Source organism: Propithecus coquereli, unplaced genomic scaffold (genome assembly GCF_000956105.1).
Source record: "Propithecus coquereli isolate 6110/MARCELLA unplaced genomic scaffold, Pcoq_1.0 Scaffold75, whole genome shotgun sequence".
In the NCBI taxonomy this organism is placed as follows: domain Eukaryota; kingdom Metazoa; phylum Chordata; class Mammalia; order Primates; family Indriidae; genus Propithecus; species Propithecus coquereli.
In genome coordinates this window covers 937,016-954,860 of record NW_012153618.1, presented here as the reverse complement: position 1 = coordinate 954,860, position 17,845 = coordinate 937,016, and the positions used below count along the sequence as shown (strand labels likewise).

At 45.9% G+C, this 17,845-nt stretch overlaps 1 protein-coding gene across 1 annotated transcript in view; it reads right to left on the bottom strand.

Moving 5' to 3' along the window:
• Nucleotides 1–15,451: 15,451 nt before the first annotated feature.
• The window catches only part of LOC105824574 (5'-AMP-activated protein kinase subunit gamma-2-like), a 170,261-nt gene continuing 167,867 nt past the window's right edge, over nucleotides 15,452–17,845 (bottom strand). Inside the window, exon 5 of the mRNA XM_012662073.1 lies at nucleotides 15,452–15,483. Coding sequence (XP_012517527.1) covers nucleotides 15,452–15,483 — 32 coding nt within the window. The remainder of the gene's footprint in view (nucleotides 15,484–17,845) is intronic.

Here is a 17,845-nt window from a genome sequence, read left to right as displayed (position 1 = left end):
CTCCATGTACATATTTTAAAGTCCAAGGCACTTTAAGCTACTCTGGTGTTGACTAATATAACTTGAATCACCTTCAGTTCAAAAATAGGATAAAATTTGTCCTTATAAAGTGAGTTATGGATAATTAACAAAACACACATAATTTAGTTACTCCCACCCACCGCTCCGACAACCTGCGCCACCTCGGGTTACCAGGATCCTGATCGTGGTCAGGAAGATGAAAAGGCGACTGGCGGGAGTGATCTGGAAATTCCGTGTTTCATCTTACAGACTTCGTGCACTTCTCACTACAGGATGATTCCGATCAGCATGGTCCTTTCACATACTTATAATGACAGAATATGTCAGATTTCTATTCGTAAAAAGAGATCGAACCCTATTTACACTGACAAATGTCCTCAGATAGGATACAATTTTACCTGTTTAAAAATTATCATCATTGTCTTAGATATGTTAAACCATAGTGCTTTCAGAATGAGAAGAATTTCTTTGTGTTTTTTAAATACTAGGGTTTGCTTTGTCTGTTTTTGGACAAATAAACCAGTCATATTGAAACAGTCACACGATGGCCGTTAGCTGATCACAGACTGCCAAGGAGAGGGAGTGCCTCTCCCACCGTTAACTGTGTCTCCCAGGAAGTACATCTTCATGTCCAGTCACCACGTGGTGAGGACAAGGCTTACGAGGAAACCCTGCCCACCCCCTCCACGCCGCATCCGCTAGTCCCTGAGGCAATCACTTATCCTCGTTAGCCTCCCCCTCTCCTTAGCTCACGCTAAAACGTGCTATTCTGTTTCTCCGGAGCACAGACGGACTAAGGTACAACACGCTACACAACAAGCCTGTGTGTTGGTTCTCGCTCTCCAGTGTCAGTCATTTCCATTTGCTTCCCGTGGGGGTCAAATGCACCCTGTCCCCAGACCCGCGCTCCCGCTCCGTACAGAGGTAAGATTTTTTTTAGTGTTAATATTCGAGGTTTAACGTTATTATGACTGTGCAATTATCGACACCTCAGCCAAAGCATACAGTGGACTAAAATTAACTTTCCCTTTTGTGCAAGTTTATGTTTTCTGGGACTTTAATTTTCCATGTGACTATCATAAAACCATCGCCACACTGGGCCAAAGCCACAGGTGGTCTGTGGGTTTGTGCTCCTCCCCGGCCACACACATCTCCACATCTCCCTGGTGTCCAGGTGCGGTCGCTCTGAGCCCTCCCACCAGTCCCTTCCAGTCAGCCTGGGACCCCCGCCCTCAGCCTCTCCTGATTCCTGGGTCTTAACTTGGGCACTTGTGAGGGACTGTGCGCTCCAGGAACTTCTTGAAGAGATCTATGTGGGGAGGCACGTATTTTGGGGACCTTGCATGTCTGAGAATGCCTTTCATTTTGTGCATGTCTGAGAATGCCTTTCATTTTGTGCCCAGCCGAATGACCGATTTCGAAATCATTTCCCCTCCATTTCGAAAGTGTGGCCCTTCCGCCCTCGGCTCTGCCCTTCAGAACTCTTGACACCACTCTGGACTCACAATCCCCTCCCCTTTTTTAGAGCAGACTTTCTTTTCCATCTCTTCTCTGCAAGCTTTTAAGATCATTTTTTCACTGTTTTTCTTTTTATGAAACAGGTTGAGAAGGTAAGAATCATTTGTTTAAATCCCTGCTGTTGACATTTCATGGTGTGATCTTGGTGTGAGTCTTTTTTTTCTTTCCCTTGTTTTTTCTTTTCATTTTGTTTCAGTCTGGACACGCCCTTCACTCATGGGAGACGCCCTTGTTCCTGTCCCTTGTTTCTCCCACTGTCTTCCTTGTTCTTCCTCCCGGGGGTCCTAGAATTTAGAGGTTGAACCTCCTGGACTGATCCCCTCACTTACTTTCTTTTAAATCAATTTTTATTGTTCCCTTTTGGGTCTACTTTCTCGGAGATGTCATCAACTTCATCTCCAATACATGTACATAGGAATATACATGCACACCTGTTTTCGTACTTTGAATTTCTAAGAACTCCTCATCACAGAATCACCCTTTTTAAGACAGCATCCTGCTCTGTTTTCATGGCTGCGGTTACCTTTCATGCCTTTGTTGCTTCCAGTGCCTTTTTTCTCTTTGATTTTGTCTCTGCCTTTCATAGTAGAGCTTTTCCTCAAATGCCAGGTTTTCTGCGGCTGCGTATTTCACAGGGATGCCCCACACGGCTAGGCTGGGGGGTCTGCGGGCCCGGGTGGGACTTGTTGGCCGGGACCTTCACTGTGTGGGGAGGAAAGTGGCAAGCCAACATTCTCAGCGTGTGCTGGTCTTTCTCTAAAGAGAAATTCTCCATTCCCCTGCTTGGGTGGGTGGGCACAGAGACAGCCTGGCTGCCAGCATTTGGGGAGCCAAGCCAGTGGCCCAGGGACTCGGCGGCTGGAGGGAGGCGCTCGCTGGTCTGTGCGTAGGTTTTTACTTCTTCCCTGTTTTCAGAACCCGTCCCCCTGTGCCAGTACTCAGAAAGCAAACTTATCCGCTCGGAGGCCAGGGTCTGGGGGCCCTGAATTAACTTTCAAAGGAACTCACACCCTGGTTTCCCAGGAGCTGATGCCAGCAAGCCGGAGTCCTCAGGCCCCTATTTCAATTGAGAGCAAGTTTTTCAAGAAGGATAATAACTAAAAATAGAGGCACTCATCAAAGGCAGCCTTTAAGGACAGCAATGAAGTCTTTATGGAGGCCAAGGGAAGCCAGGGAAAGAACATTGACAGGGTGACAAAAGCTGCCCGGTGTGGCTGTAAATACCTCCCGAAGCTTCTTGAAGTTGGGTGGTTATTTATCAAACGCCTTTGTCCACACCTTTTTGTTGCCTTGGGTTCAAAAACTGTGGCTTAGTCTTGGTATTCTATTCTGTTTTACAACTCTTCTAAAAAAAAATGCAACCTGAAAATTTGGTTTTGATTAATTAGTATTGTTTTCCTGTAGTGGTCCTAAATTGTGTTTGAAGTAAGTGGTTTTTTCTTAAACAATTAATTACAAGACTTTCCTGAAAATCTTCATTATCCCCAGCAACTTGGGACCTTTCTCCTCTCTCCCTTCTCTAACCTATACATCAGCTCCCTTTCGAAGAACCACAGTGCCTGCTTTCAGGTCGCCAGCGCAGGCTCGTCCACAAACGAGGTGCCTCGGGCGGGAGCAGCCAGAACAAAGATGACACAGACTCGACTGAAACTGACGGAGCCGGTAGGGGTGCAGCATCTTAGGCTTGAGAGCAGAACTATTGCCTAGAGTTGAAGGAGAAGGAATTTGCTCTGGGCACCTGCAGAGAGTGAAGGGACCAGTTGCTGGGCCTTGTCATTCTTCCCCTACGCTTTTACCATACTCTGATACTGGAGAAAGTGCTGGAGACAGTAAATTGAGACCAAATGTGGGAGGAGAAGTGTCAAAGCAGCTCAGGATATGTCGTTGTTGAATTCACTCTTGAAAATGAAATATTCCCAAGGTTCACCTGAGGAGGAGAGTGGCCCAAATCACAGGTATTACTCAGGAACTATATGAACAGATCATTGTATTTTTATTTTTCTACTTATTTGTTGTTTCTTTGGGTGTTCTTCAGAGAGGATAACAATAGTTTTATATGCTTAAAGGACCCTAAATCAGAGAAATTAAAGAGTGCCCCATCTCTGGGCGGCCTGGTGCTGCCATTTGGGAGGTATCTGGCCCATGAATGTGCTGCTAGGCACTGCTTTTTCCATTTTCCTCTTCAAAATAACCCAATAAATACTAGCCCCTAAGAATCATTAGCCATCATTAGTCACTGCTCGCTGCTACACCCTAACACACACCAGGCAGAGTCGCTCTACGGACAAGAAACCTACAGCTGCTCTGCGGCTTAGCAGCCTCTCTTGGACTAGAACTTACTCTCTTACGGCAGTTTAGCCATGGTAAGGAGTGTGGATTCTGGACAGACTACCTAGGCTTCATGCCTGGCAAGGTATTAACCTCAAGACTGGCTACATAATTTGCTACGCCCAGAGCAAAAACAAAATGAAGAGCCCCTTGTTCAAAAATTAAGAATTTCAAGATGATAAGATTAGAGCATGAAATCAAGAGCAGAATCCTCCTAAACACAGGGCCTGTGCACCTGCATGGGCCACACATCCAGGAAGCTGTCTGTGCCTCAGTTTCCTCATCTGTAAAATGGGATCATAACAGTACCTATCTCATAGAGAGGTAAGGAATATGTGAGTTAATTACAGATAAAGCACCTATAACAGTGTCAGCACCTAGTAAACACTTAGTAAATTGCTGTCACAACCCACGTAGCCTAAATCTTGAGCCAGACCATCTCAAACATACCACCCGAATCTGGTGAGAATCCATCGGGTTATTTCTCTGCGATATGGCGATAGTCAGAGACAAACTTAATTTTATAAATTTGATTAATAGCAATATGGCTAATGATGATGTACTCTTTAAACCTGGGAATTTTTGGCAGTGAATAAACTATGATGACCAAAAACTCAGTCTAAATTTTTTAAATCTGAAATTTTAGCAGCACTATATTGTGTTTTATTGTTATAGTTAAGTTTAAAAAATTGTAAGTACATCATTGTTTATTATGCCCATAGAGAACTATAAATGTGTTATCTGATGAGTCATTAAAAACTGGAAATAACTAAAAATTTTAAAAAGGATGATTATACAAAATATGCTCCATGCTTTCCTTTATTTTATATGTCAGTATCTTAATCCATTAATGCATCTAGCTAAGCATAGATCTTTGAAGGATTGGATCTACTTGTTAGGATCTAGGTAAAGGGGTGCCAGTATTGAGGACAGAACGTGTAAAGAAAGCAAACACACGTCTTCTCTTTTGGTGTTGTTTCCTGGTTTAGGAATGGAAGGTGACTTGATTCTATTGGATCAGCAGTTTGATTCAAGTAACATTACGGAATTCAAAAGTGCAAAGGTAAAATCTCAAAGGGGAATTTATCAGCTATTATTGATTTTAATTAAGATTTCAAAGAATAAATTCAAAGTCAAAACATGTGACCAGAGCATATGCAAAATGAAGAAACTACACAGTGTCTCTGGGAATAAGACACATTTTGAGCTTTGATGCCTTTCCTCATTCAACACCTCTGGCTCTGAGTCCCACTGTGCGCAAACCAGCCCCAGAACTGTTCGGCACGTCGGTCTCCGAGCCTCGTGCCAACGTGTGCTGTGTGCCTGGTACCATTCTTGGCTCAGGACAGGTGCCGACAAATGCTGCTCCTGGCTTGGGGGGTGCTGTTTAGTAATGTGAGAAGAACATGGATTTCAAAGGTAGGTCTCTGTTTGAATCATGTCTCTACCATTTACTAGTCATAAAATCTCAAGCAGATTTTATTTTTCTAAACCTTAATTCTTAACATGCAAGCTGAAGATGGCAATACCTCCTTTGCAGGGCTGGCATGAGAATGAACTGAAACAGTGTGTGGCTGGCCCAGAACAGGCCATCAACAAGTGGGTTTGAAATCCCTCATCTCGTAATCTAGAAACCAGGCAGGAGAGGCTAACCGTGTTGGACTGTGAGGAGCGGATGTCCAAGCACCTGCATTTGCTTTGAGAAATCAAACATGATGAGTGCTTGTTTTCATTTGTAAAGAAAGAAGAATAAATGATGTTATATTCAAAGAATGGTGGAAAATTTATTCCGCAGATCCCAGGGCACCTATAAAGAGTTGTCTATGCATTTCTCAAGTCCATTGAAGATTATTTGAAGACTGAAAATGACATTTTCATGAATTATTTGCTACCCAGTGTGTCTGATCTAATTCAGCATTGGGGTGAGAACGCATGCAGAAACATTATAAAATAGAATTATCCAAAACACTTCAATGAGGAACATGTTATAAGATGATTTTAAACTGACCTGCAGCTACTGTCGCTAAGCACCCAGCAGAACCCGTTATCAGCATTCCATCAGGAATTTCTGGTGTAGACGAATGAGGAGGCGGCTCACATTATTTGACTACTGCCCATTTGTATTAAAGGACTAAGCTGGAATCTGTTAGTCACTGGCTGATAATGATCTTCTGAGTGAATTCAGAATTCAACTCAGACTGGAGGGGAAGGGAAAGAAACGGCACCGATGGTCACAGGATTGCTGGTACCATGCTGAGTCGCATGAAATCCCGCTGACCCTTGGGTCGTGAGGGGATGTGGTGACCGAGCAGCCAGCCGTGATCCAAACTAACTTGTTACAGTGCTCTCTGAACAGAAATGAAATTTGACCTTTTTCTATGCACTCTGTTCAATGAAATATATTTGTAAATACAACTCTACCTTGTGACATTTGGTCCAGGTGGTTTATTTAAAAAGCAGTCTCTTTATGATTTTGTTTTGCGTAGACCTTTTGTTATTATTTGTGTTTGTTTTATCCAGGCAACATATTCCTGTTCTACTGCTGTTTTTGCGTCCTGCCTCGATTTCTCAGAAAAATAAAAAATTGACTTTGCTTTGTTCAGGAGAGGCCATGGCTTGCACATCCCCTCCATTTAAGTCAGGCCAACAAGCTAAACGCTGACTGTGCTCCGAGTCCCTGGAACTACTGGTTCTTTATATTTGCTTCTACCACTTCATAAAAAGGCAATGGGCAAGAATTTGTGTTGATCTCGAGGCTTCTCCTCTAACTTCACACAGTGTTTTTGTTTTGTTTTAAGACAGGGTCTCACTGTGTAGCCCAGGCTGGAGTCCAGTGGCATGGTTGTAACTCACCGTAACCTCAAACTCCTGGGCTCAAGTGATCTGCCCACCTCAGCCTCCCGAGTAGCTGGGACTACAGGTGCCTGCCACCACACCTACCTAATTTTTCTATTTTTTGTAGAGATCGGGTCTTGCTCTTGCTCAGGCTGGTCTTGAACCCCTGACCTCAAGTGATCCTTCCGCCTCAGCCTCCCAAAGTGCTGGGATTATAGACACGAGCCACTGTGCCCAGCCCAACACAAATACCTTAACGTAGGGGTCCTAGCATGCTCACTGAGCAGACACAGGCTACCTAATGTGCAGGCTACCTGTGACCTACACTTCATGCCTGGTGAGAAACCGAAGTTTTCTTTAATTGCCCATTTGTGAGACTGAATAAGTGGGCAGGCAGAGTGAAAACCCAGCCCCACCTACAGACGTGCGCCCCGGGAGCAGAAGGATCACAGACTCCTGAACGACTAAGACAAAGCCTCTATTTTGAGAATAATTTCTTTGATTATTTCAGCACGGAGTGCTATACACGGCATCTTGGAGGGTATGCTAGAAAAAAATTCTGAATGAATTAAGTATATATTTTCTACTAGCTGTGTCTGAACATATCAAACATAGCTCATAAAAGATTACTTCTACAATTTGTTCCTACGTTCTGGAAAAAGAATGAACCATATTGAACTACATCCCAATTCTAGTGCCGTTAAATCAGGGTAGTGACCACATACATTGTTATTCAGCGATTCCCCAAACCAATCCTTAGTTGCTATACACAATAAACGTGAATAAACATTCAAGTCCAGGAACGTGGACAGATCTTCAGATGGGAAAATCTTTCAGTCTCCTCCTCTCTAGACTCCTTGACCAGGCAGCTGAGTCTTAGGCAAATGACTGAGAAACTTTTATGGCTTCTCGGGCACTAAAATACTGTATACTAAATTTCTTAAAAGAATCTAATTGCAGCCAGGTACAGTGGCTCATGCCTGTAATTCCAGCACTTGGGGAGACAGAGGTAGGAGGGTCGCTTGAGGCCAGGATTTCGAGACCAGCCTTAGCAATATAGCAAGACCCCGTTTCTACAAAAAATTTAAAAATTAGCTGGGTGTGGTGGCACAGAACTCTAGTCCCAGCTACTCAGGAGGCTGAAGTGGGAGGATTGCTTGAGCCCAGGAGTTTGAGGTTGCAGTGAGCTATGATTGTGCCACTGCACTGCAGCCTGGGAGACCCTGTCTCTAAGAAGAAAAAAATACTGTGTATCTACTAAATTTATGCAAAGGAGACTTTCAGAAATGACATTCTCCCAACAATGAAACCATATACATTGAAGACAGGGGCCTAATTATAATATTAAGTGAAAAGCTATGTTGTTAAACAGTCTCTGTGAGGGTTTACATTTGTTATTTATTTCTATATTTGTGTACAAAGGAACAACAAAGGCTGGACAAAAATGCTACCCTGCAATTTAACCATTTGTCTGGAAGTGGTAAAATGCAGGAAGTTTTAATTTTCTTCTTTAGCTTTTCTTTTCATGATCAGAGGAATGTTATTTAAATTTTTTTTAAATTGTGATAAAATATACACAGTACAATTTACCATCTTAATCATTTTTAAGTATACGGTCAGTGGTGTTAAATATGCTCAGACTGTTGTGCAACCAACCTCCAGAACTTTCTCATTTTCGGGGAATGTTATTTTTAAAAGAGAGAACCAAATACCTCTCCATATGTATCCAATTTTAAAAATTAAATGCAAAGAAAGTAAATGGAATGGCTTAATCAGACTAAACCACGATAACTGAATCGCCTCACCAATTTGCGAAAGAACTAATATAAGCAATGGGCTTTTAATTTGCTTTTGATATAGCGTGTGGGGAGGAATCATCGGCAGAGATCTAGAAATCATGTTAGAATTTCCTCTGTGTGGTTCTTTAGAGAGTTTTTTATTGAACCACCCGCTTCAAGTTCCATTTTTTCCCTGGATAAAATACACCTCTTCTGCAATCATGCCCGAGACGAGCAGCCGTCATCCTCACTCGGGACTCAACGCCCAGGGCTGTGTGCTGAGCCTCACAGAGCGGGAAAGGCGGGTCACGCCCTGAAGCGGGTCTGCCGGGGACACGCCGGGCGGCCGCTCATTGACGGTGTGTGCGCTCCGTTCTCGGAGGCAGGGACGGCCGAGGAGGTTTGTTCTGAACTTTTCCACCATTTCAACAGCTCATTTCTACTGAGTCATTAAGGGAACACTGTTAATAGTGGTGTTATGGTTTGTGTCACCCTTGTACCGGTGATAATTCACTAGCTCAGGTTAATGCTTTTCTAAGTGCTGCGAGTTAGAGGACAGTCCCGCTTCTGAGCTGAAGGAATTCTCATCTAAATGCAAATGAAGACAAGCCCATCTAGGATGCATGAATGGCTAGTCATTTTTCCACCGTTTAATGTTCAGCCCCCCAAAACGCTTTCTCACACAACTGTATTCGTAAAGAAGTGTCCCTTATTGGAATTAAACTATGCTTGTTTTCTTCCCTGCAGCAGCAGTTATGTAGGTAGAAGGTGTTCAGAGTCTTGATTTCCTTGACTTAAGGCTTGGTAAATAAAACGGACAGAGAGAATCACTTTTCCAACCTGTGCTTCTCCACGCCAGACTCACACACCCAGGTCCCTGCCGTTTTCTAGTTCACGTCCCAAAGGAATCAAAGAAAATGTGCCCCAAATGGGACTTATCCTTCACACAGCTCCACTTCCCCTTCTTGTATTTTTCTATCTTATTTAATGATACTGTCACTCTTCCTTCCATGCCAGAAACTGGAGAGTCCCCTAGAGTCCTCCTCTCACAGGCCACATACCTGGGTAGCGCCGCGTGCATATCTCAGATATGCTTCTATAATGAATCCCCTGCTCTAAATCTCCGCTCCTGCAGCCTCAATTCAGCCCTTGCTCACCTCTCATGGGGCAGTACTCCACTGGTCTTCCTGCTTAGTCTTTTCTCCGTGAATTCCAGCCTCTAGCCTGTTGCTGGAGTAATCCTTCTATAAAATGCAAGTCTGACCAGCTCACTCCTCTGCAAACCATCGCCAGGGTAGGCAGGGACAAGGTTATGGCGCTCACAACTTTGCAGCCCCTCCTCACTCCAGGAGGGCAGAGGAAAAGAGCAAAGAGTGCTTCACCCTAACTTAGGTTCTTCCAAATCTCCTCAATCCAGTCCCAAAGCAGATTTATAATTTTGTAGCACTCTGAGGTGAGGAGAATAATCTTTGAGTCCTAACTCTACAGGACCACCTACCAGTTTGCCAACCTAATGGCCAGTTGGTTCCTGGGCCTCTTTGGGGGCAGGACTGATGGCCAGTTTCGCTGCACTCTTCAGTGGAACTTGCGCGTGTCTTCAGTGGAGCAGAGCGCCACCGCTTGTCTCTTGCCTTTCTGGGGTCCAGGCTCATTCTGTCCCTTTGCACCGGATGTTCTAACAATTAACTGGATAGCAATATAAAGGGACGCTCTAGCACGAATTAGTTAGGGATTGGCAAACTTTTGAGAAAAAGTCCAGATGGAAATATTTTGGCTTTGCAGGCCGCACGGTCTCCGCTGCGGCTCCTCAGCTCTGCTGTCGCAGCCATCGGAAGTACATAAGTGAACGAGCGTGGCTGTGTGCTGATAAAACTTTAATTACAAAACCAGGTGCTGGGCCAGACTCGGCCTCCAGGGCACAGGTGCCAACCCCTGAATTAGGTGTATGAACTCAGACACCGAGTCCACGTGTGCTGGACAGGCTGAGAATTTTGGACGTCCCTAGGGGTGTATAAAAACCACGCCGAGAACACAGGTTCTGGAGCCAATTGCCTTAGTTCAAATCCTGGCTTTAGCATTTGCTAGCCATCAAGCCTCTGGTGAGTAACTTTACACGATTGTCTCATCTGACCCTCGCAACCACGCTGTGAGACAAAGACCGTATTCCCATTTAACAGAGGCCCGGGTAGAGTGGGATTCCAGGCACAGGAACCGGCAACGCCTTTCCACCAGCATATTAACATGCCCGGGTCACGCTCGTCTTTTAAAAGAAATGCCCTTCCCGGGCCCCCTCCAGCCACAGCCCTCGCTCGCATCTCCTCTTCACACCAGACTGCTGATAAAGCCGTCCGCGTTCTCTGTGCGTGCCCTGTCATCTCACACTCACTCGGCAGCGCTCTGCCACTGGCTTCTGCCCTGGCTTACAGAAATTGTGACAGTTTTATCATGATGGTTTCTTCACTTACGGTGAAGCTATGTCGCATAGCTAGGTGATGTCCTTGATTTACATTCCCAGCCCAACTCAGGGAGAAAGATAATCACCATGCACTCCGCCTCCCAGTACAGGTGCTAGTCATAGGTCACCTGTAATTAACTCTAGTGAGGATCCCAACTCAATACGACACCAGCATTATAACCAGTGCCTCTCCCAGGGGAAGGCAGGTTGCTCTTCTAGGGTGGGAAAATTCGAGATGAATCCTCGAGTGGCCATTGTCACAATTAAGGGACACAGATTTTGCCAGAGAAGGGTTGGCTCCTGTCAACCAAGAGAGTAAAATAATATGCTGTTGGAAAGTTCTATTTTTTACCCTACACTTGCATCCCTGTGATCAAAACACTGCTGAGTCCATGGCGACGTGACCTGTGGATCTTTAGAAGCAAATATTCCATCTGTTAGTTTTGTTTCCCCGTGAGTGAAGAGGCAGAATGCTCCCCTCAACTGCTTTAGCTCAGGGTTCTGCTTCTACAGGACTTACTACCTCTCTCTGTTGGGGAGACTCTCGGGGCAGGAATTATCTCAGCTGTCTTTGAGCACCCAGTGCCTAGCAAAGTGCCAGGCAAATGATAGGGCCTTAGGAAATAGCTGCTGAACACGTGATTGCCCTCATGGGTCCCTGGGGAGATGACAGAGGCAGGGCATTTATCATATTAAAAAGATCCAAAATATTTTCCTTGGAGCTCAGCTACCCTGGGGAACAGAATGAACAAGATTCCTAAAGACCCTGGCCACCGCTCAGAAACACGGGCCAAGTGCTCTGCCATGTGCGCCTCTGATTGGGGCTCTGCCTTCTTTTTGCTCATTGAGTCACACTTCCCACCGTGCAGGAGCACAGGAAGAATGCCAATTATAATACCTCTTTGTTGACAGCGAGGAGAATAGATATTCTCTGCCTGTCCCTTGAGCGCACAGGCGACACTAGTCTAAGCTCCAGCTCTCATGATAACCAATCCGCAGTGAATCAGTTCTCTCTGAGGCTCCTACTCCTTGACCCAATGCGAATTTTTTTTCCAAACTATTTTTAAAGTTTCTAATCTGTTGTGAGTCACAGATGATGGAACTGTGAGTTTGCCATTTCTGGGCAGATAGCTTTAACATCAAGACCTTATTAGGTTGTTAACTTGATCTTTAAAACGGCAAACCGTATAAAAACAAAGTGTGCATATAAAATCTTTAACTGCTCCTTAATGTCGAGTGATTTGAAATATTTATAGATCTTAAAGTGCTTTTCTCTCTTAAAAAAAGTAATTATTCTAAGTAACAACCTTGAAAGAGACTGGTTAGTGATTTTCTTTTTTTTCCTCTTTTTTCTTTTCTTTCTTTTTTTTTTTTTTGGTCAGTGATTTTGTCCCAAATCTTCATGCTGGGAAAACTAGGGATCCTGGCAATCGATTCAGTGGCAAGATAGTGTGCTTTAAAAGAACCCCAAGCTCCTGAGTTTATCTATTGCTCAATGCACTGAGTTACGCTACTTCCCATCACACATCATGAAACAAGGATTAGTTATCTATTGAGTTACCTGTGGGTATGTAATAAATCACCCAAACCCAGTGGCTTACAACAATAATAATGATTCATTATCTGCTGCGGACTGAATTGCATTTCCTCCAAATTCATATGTGGAAGCCCTACCCCCAACGTGACTGTATTTGGAGACAGGGCCTTCACGGAGGTACTGAGGTTAAAGGAGGTCATAGGGCGGGTCCTCGTCCAACAGGACTGGTGTCCTCATAAGATGGGAAGGGACACCAAGGATGTGTGCACACAAAGAAATGGCCATGTGGGGTCACAGCGCCACCTCTGTAAGCCAAGGAGAGAGGCCTCAGGAGAACCACATCTGCCGACACCTTGAACCTGGACGTGCGGCCTTCAGCACTGCGACACACCCATTTCTGTCGTTCAAGCCGCCCGGCCTGCGGTGTCCGTGATGGCAGCCCTACCACACTAATACATTATCTCTTATGGCTTCTGTGGGCCAGGAGTTCCTGAGCAGTTCAGCTGAGCAGTCCTGGTGCAGGGTCTTTCTTGAGGTCGCTCCGTCAGGTATGGCTGGGGCTGCCGTCACCTGAAGGCTTGACTGGGGCTGGACGATCCACTTCATGGTGGCACTGTGCCCTGGCTGGCAGTTGGCGATGGTCAGTTGGTGAGGTGGGGGTCACGCTTCCTCTCCCCGGGCCTGATGGAACCTTTGCCATTCAGCCCTGATCAAGCTGATCCTGCAGCCCTTCCTTCCCTGTAGTTATGCAGAGTGTCCCCAAAGTCGTCATACGTAGGGAAAATGGGAAACTATAGCTAAATGTACCTTTAGTTACAAAACATTCGTTACAAAATTTTACAAAATTTTTCCTAAAGGCGACTTTTGGGACACCCTGTATATGAAATCTATCATGAGAAGAAATATGATAGCTCTTATTTTTACCTGTCAGGATGTTGGTATCATTAATTTAAAAATGAAGTAGAGAATAATTGCGAGCACTGGAGGTTGTGGTGCAGTCCACATCCCCGTTCAGGAACGGAAGGACGCTCCCCAGCTGTTGGGAATACTGCTGACTGTCAGCCGGGACCGCCCTTGGCTGAAGAGCATTGCCTTGCCCAAGGTCAGCCCCTTCCAAGTACAGCTGTCATCTACTGACTGGCTCATGTGAGGGTGTAAAGGCCTGACCCTGCTGTGCCAACTTGGGACACCTCTGATGAGCCACCCCAGCTTCAGCTCTCCCTGTGGGTCGGCTGAGGTCTTTGCTGAGACGGCGTTGCATCAAAATTTCACCCTCTGCCTGATCCTTTCTTCCCTTCTCCCATAGTTGTTGATCCTAAGAGCACTTCTTAATAAACAGCCTGCATACTACGTTCGTCTTAGAGTCTGTTTCTCGGGGAATGTAAACTGCAACAGTCTACTTTACAGGAAGATGACTCTTGCAGAAGTCAACCATCTAAACTAGAGTCTTTGAATATCGGTACATGAACCTCTAGACTCTAGTGCATTATGTGTTCTACTGCAGATTCAGCTGTAGAAACCAAGTGAAAAGACGTGGTAGGCTGTGTTAGCAGAGGCAGAGATATGCCCCATTCTCCACCTCTTCCTGTATCCATTCCCTCTGCCATGGGACTTTGTCACCTCTGCCTCATTTTCTTGGCCAAAGAAAGTCATAATGCCAACACAGATCCACAGGGAGAGGAAACAGACTCTGCCTCGGACAGGCTATGCATGCAGTTCTGAGCCTAGGCCTCAAGGGACCTTGCACAGACTGCCACCTCTCCTGGAGCCCCACCACTGTCACGTGGACAAGTCAGGGTCAGCCTGCTGGAGGAGGGGCCACGTGGAACAGAGACAAGCTGTTCAGGCTGAGGCCCCTCTGGTCCCGCCAGTCCCCCAGTGACCCGGTAGGTGACCACAGATGTAGTATGAGCAGGCACAGCCAAGACTGGAAGAATGCCCAAGCCAAACTGCTGACCCGCGGGACTGTGAGTTAAGTAAATGGTCAGTAAGTTTTGGGGAGGTTCGTTATGTAGCGATAGAAAAACTGATACAGCACCTGCTATGGGTGGGCTGTGGTCGCTCCCCACCAACACTCACACTGAAATTTGATCCTCAACGTGGCTGTGTTGGGAAGAGGAGCCTAGTGGAGAGTTCGGTCATGAGGGTGGATCCCTCATGAATAGATTAATGCCCCTCTGCAGGAGCGAGTGAGTTCTCGCTCTTACAGGAATGGATTAATTCCTGAGAGGGCAGATTGTTAAAAAAAGAGTCTGGCTTCCTCAGTCCTCCCTCTTGCTACCCCTCTTGCTGTGTGATCTCTTTGCACACACCTGCTCCCCTTCCGCTTTCTGCCAGGGGTGGAAGCAGCATGAGGCTGCACCAGATGCAGCTGCCCCGTCTTGACCTTTCCAGCCACCAGAATCCGTTAGCCAAATACACCCTTTTTTCTTTATCTATTACCCAGCCTCAGATACTCTGTCATGGCAACACTGGACCGTATCAGACTGTACTCAGTTCTGCTCGATACACGAATCGGCTAGGTGAGGGGAGAGGGGACTGGAGAATCCAGACTGTGGGCTATGCCCTGGGTTCTTTCTAATTGGCTCTGGTACACCAAGCTGCTGCAGGAGCTGCTGCTGCTAATGGCTCCTACCTGCCACCTTTTAAGAGGCTTTTTCTTGGGTGGCAGGAGCCATCTCAGCTGGAGATGCATCTCCCTCACCCTGGGGAATCCTCTAACTAAAGGCTGCCTATTATGAAGGTGCAAAAGCCCAGCTTCCTTGCCTCCAGGCGGGGCAAATCCTGGTGCAATTTATTCCTCAGAGCTCCTCTCCTGTCCTCAGGCTGAGGCCAGATCTCATCTGAAATCTCCTCCTCATCCCCCACAGGTTCCTTGCCAGAGCACTCCCTTAGTAAACAAACAAACTTTCCTGAATCCCAACCTCAGGCTCTGCCTCCAGGGACTCTGACCCAAGACGCAGGTCCAGAGTGAAATTCCTAGAAGAAAAAGGGGGAGCGTGGAGTAAGTGCTGTGGAGGGAAACAGGGAAAGCGCTGACCCTTCTCACACCTTTGCCTGGAAGTTTTCAACCCAAGGGAGGATGACTCCATTGGTCCGAGACAAACATCTCCACTGCCGTGCTCCCGCCTCCTTCCCCTACAGGACCAGGCGTGCCGTGTTCTTCTTCTGTTTTTAATTGCTCCCTTCTGCTCACTCTTTCCCCATTAGCGTTGGAATCCATTCCCAGTTACAGGAATACAGCATCACCTCTGTTCTTCTAGCTATAGCCCCTGTTCTCCCTTTCACGTCGGGGTTCTTTATAAAGTTATCCATACTCGAGACCTCCAACCTGTAATCATTCAACCTACATTACATGGCTCCTGCTCTTGGCCATGCCACTGGAGTGCTCTTGTCAGAGCCACGACGACCTCAGTCCTCATGTTCCGTGGCCATCCTGCTGCCTTTGACACCGCTGGCCACTCCCTCCGAACATGGGAAACACAGGCACACACGTTCCTGCTGCTTCGGGGACACTGTTGCTCGGTTTTCTGCTTACTTTCCAGGCGATTCAGAAGCCTTCTCCTTTGGTTGTTCCTTAGATGCCCACATTTTTCTGGCTCTCTTTTTATCTGCCATATATCTCTTTGGATTATTTCATCTACTAGTATGGTGCCAATTGCCATTTATATTTGGATGGTTTTCTAATCCTAATTTCTAGCTCCACACTCACACATCCAATTGCCCTTTGGACACCTGCACTAGAATGTGTCCGGGCATGCACCTTAAAGGACCATGTCCACGGACACACACACATTCGTGAGCTCGGCTCCCCGCCCAGCAAATGCAGCTACCACCCATGCCCTTTCCTAAGGCAAGACCTCAGGAGTCACCTTGATTCATCTCTTTCCCCTTCTACTCATCAATCACTCCAAATCCTTTCAATTCTACCTCCAAAATAGCTGTTTACTTTGAACACTCTTCCATTTCTTTCCACCTTCAGCTGCCACCAGGCCTACACTATTTCACACTGCGCCTTATCCGGGCTCCTGTTCTACCCACACCCAACATTCTTTCCATACCCAGCCAGGGGACTCACCCGCAAATGCAATGCTCATTACTGTTCTTTCCTGCTGGAAACAATTTCTGCTTCCTCTGGGATCAGCTCTTCCACTCATCAGGACAGGATAGGGTGTTTTCTCCCACAAAAACCGAACAGATTCTATCATACTCTATTGCAATGATTTACCTCTCTGTTCCCCCGGAATAGACAAAAGCTCCCTCTTTTGTGAAATCAGTAGATAGTTACTGAAACCCTCGCATGCATAATGCACACGGCTGTTAATCAAGTGGTGAATAAAACAGACCGTCCCCATCTCAGTACGAGTCACATATTTGTCTTCCTATCGCTGATGCTAGCACAGTTTTGGGCACACAGCAGTTGCTTAATAAGTATTTGCTGAATAAATAAATGATAAAATGAGTGCTGTCTCCTAAAGTCTGATTAATCACCCCACCCCCTTTCCAATTTTAGAATAAAATTCATGGGAACAGATTTTGTAAACATGATTTTCACGGTCATTGTTTACAGAAAGTGTCTTTTTATTCTAAAAGGCAGAGATAAATTATATCTAAATATTTTCAGACTGTTAGAAGTCTTTAAGCAACTCACATTCCTCCATGAAGATTATGTCTGTAGCAAAATTAATGCAATCAGCCAAGTTCCTAAGGAGAAGTTAGCGCATAAATTAAAAACATTCAACAAAATCCAACTGTAAAGGAGCAAATTTTATATGCACTTGAACTATCACCTGCCCGTTGCCAGATCATCATGGTGTGTTCTCTGCATGGCAGACACATCTCCTCCCAAAAGATAACAACGGTTACGGGTTGAATTGTGTCCCTTAAAAGATATGTTGAAGTTCTAACTCCCGTACCTGTGAATGTGGCCTTACTTGGAAGTAGGGTCTTTGCAGATGTAATCAGGTTAAGCTGAGGTCATTACGTGGGCCCCAATCCAATATGACGCGTGTCCTTATAAGAAGAGGGAAACTTGGACACAAACAGTCACAGAGGAAAGACAGCACGTGAAGACAGGCAGAGAATGGAGCGATGCTGCCACAGGTCAAGAAACGCCTGGGGCTTCCAGGAGCTGCAAGAGGCAAGGAAGGGTCCTCCCGGGAGGCCCTGGAGGGGGTGTGACCCTACGACACCCTGATTTTGGGCTTGCAGATGCCAGAACTGTGAGAATAAATTTCCACTGTTTTAAATCACCCAGTTTGCGGTACTTTGTTACGACAGCCCCAGGAGACTAATGCGTCGACTGGGTGAAAAGTTACATCCACAGAGGCAGACGTTAGTGATGCTCTCATGTCCTCGCAGGGCACAGGATTG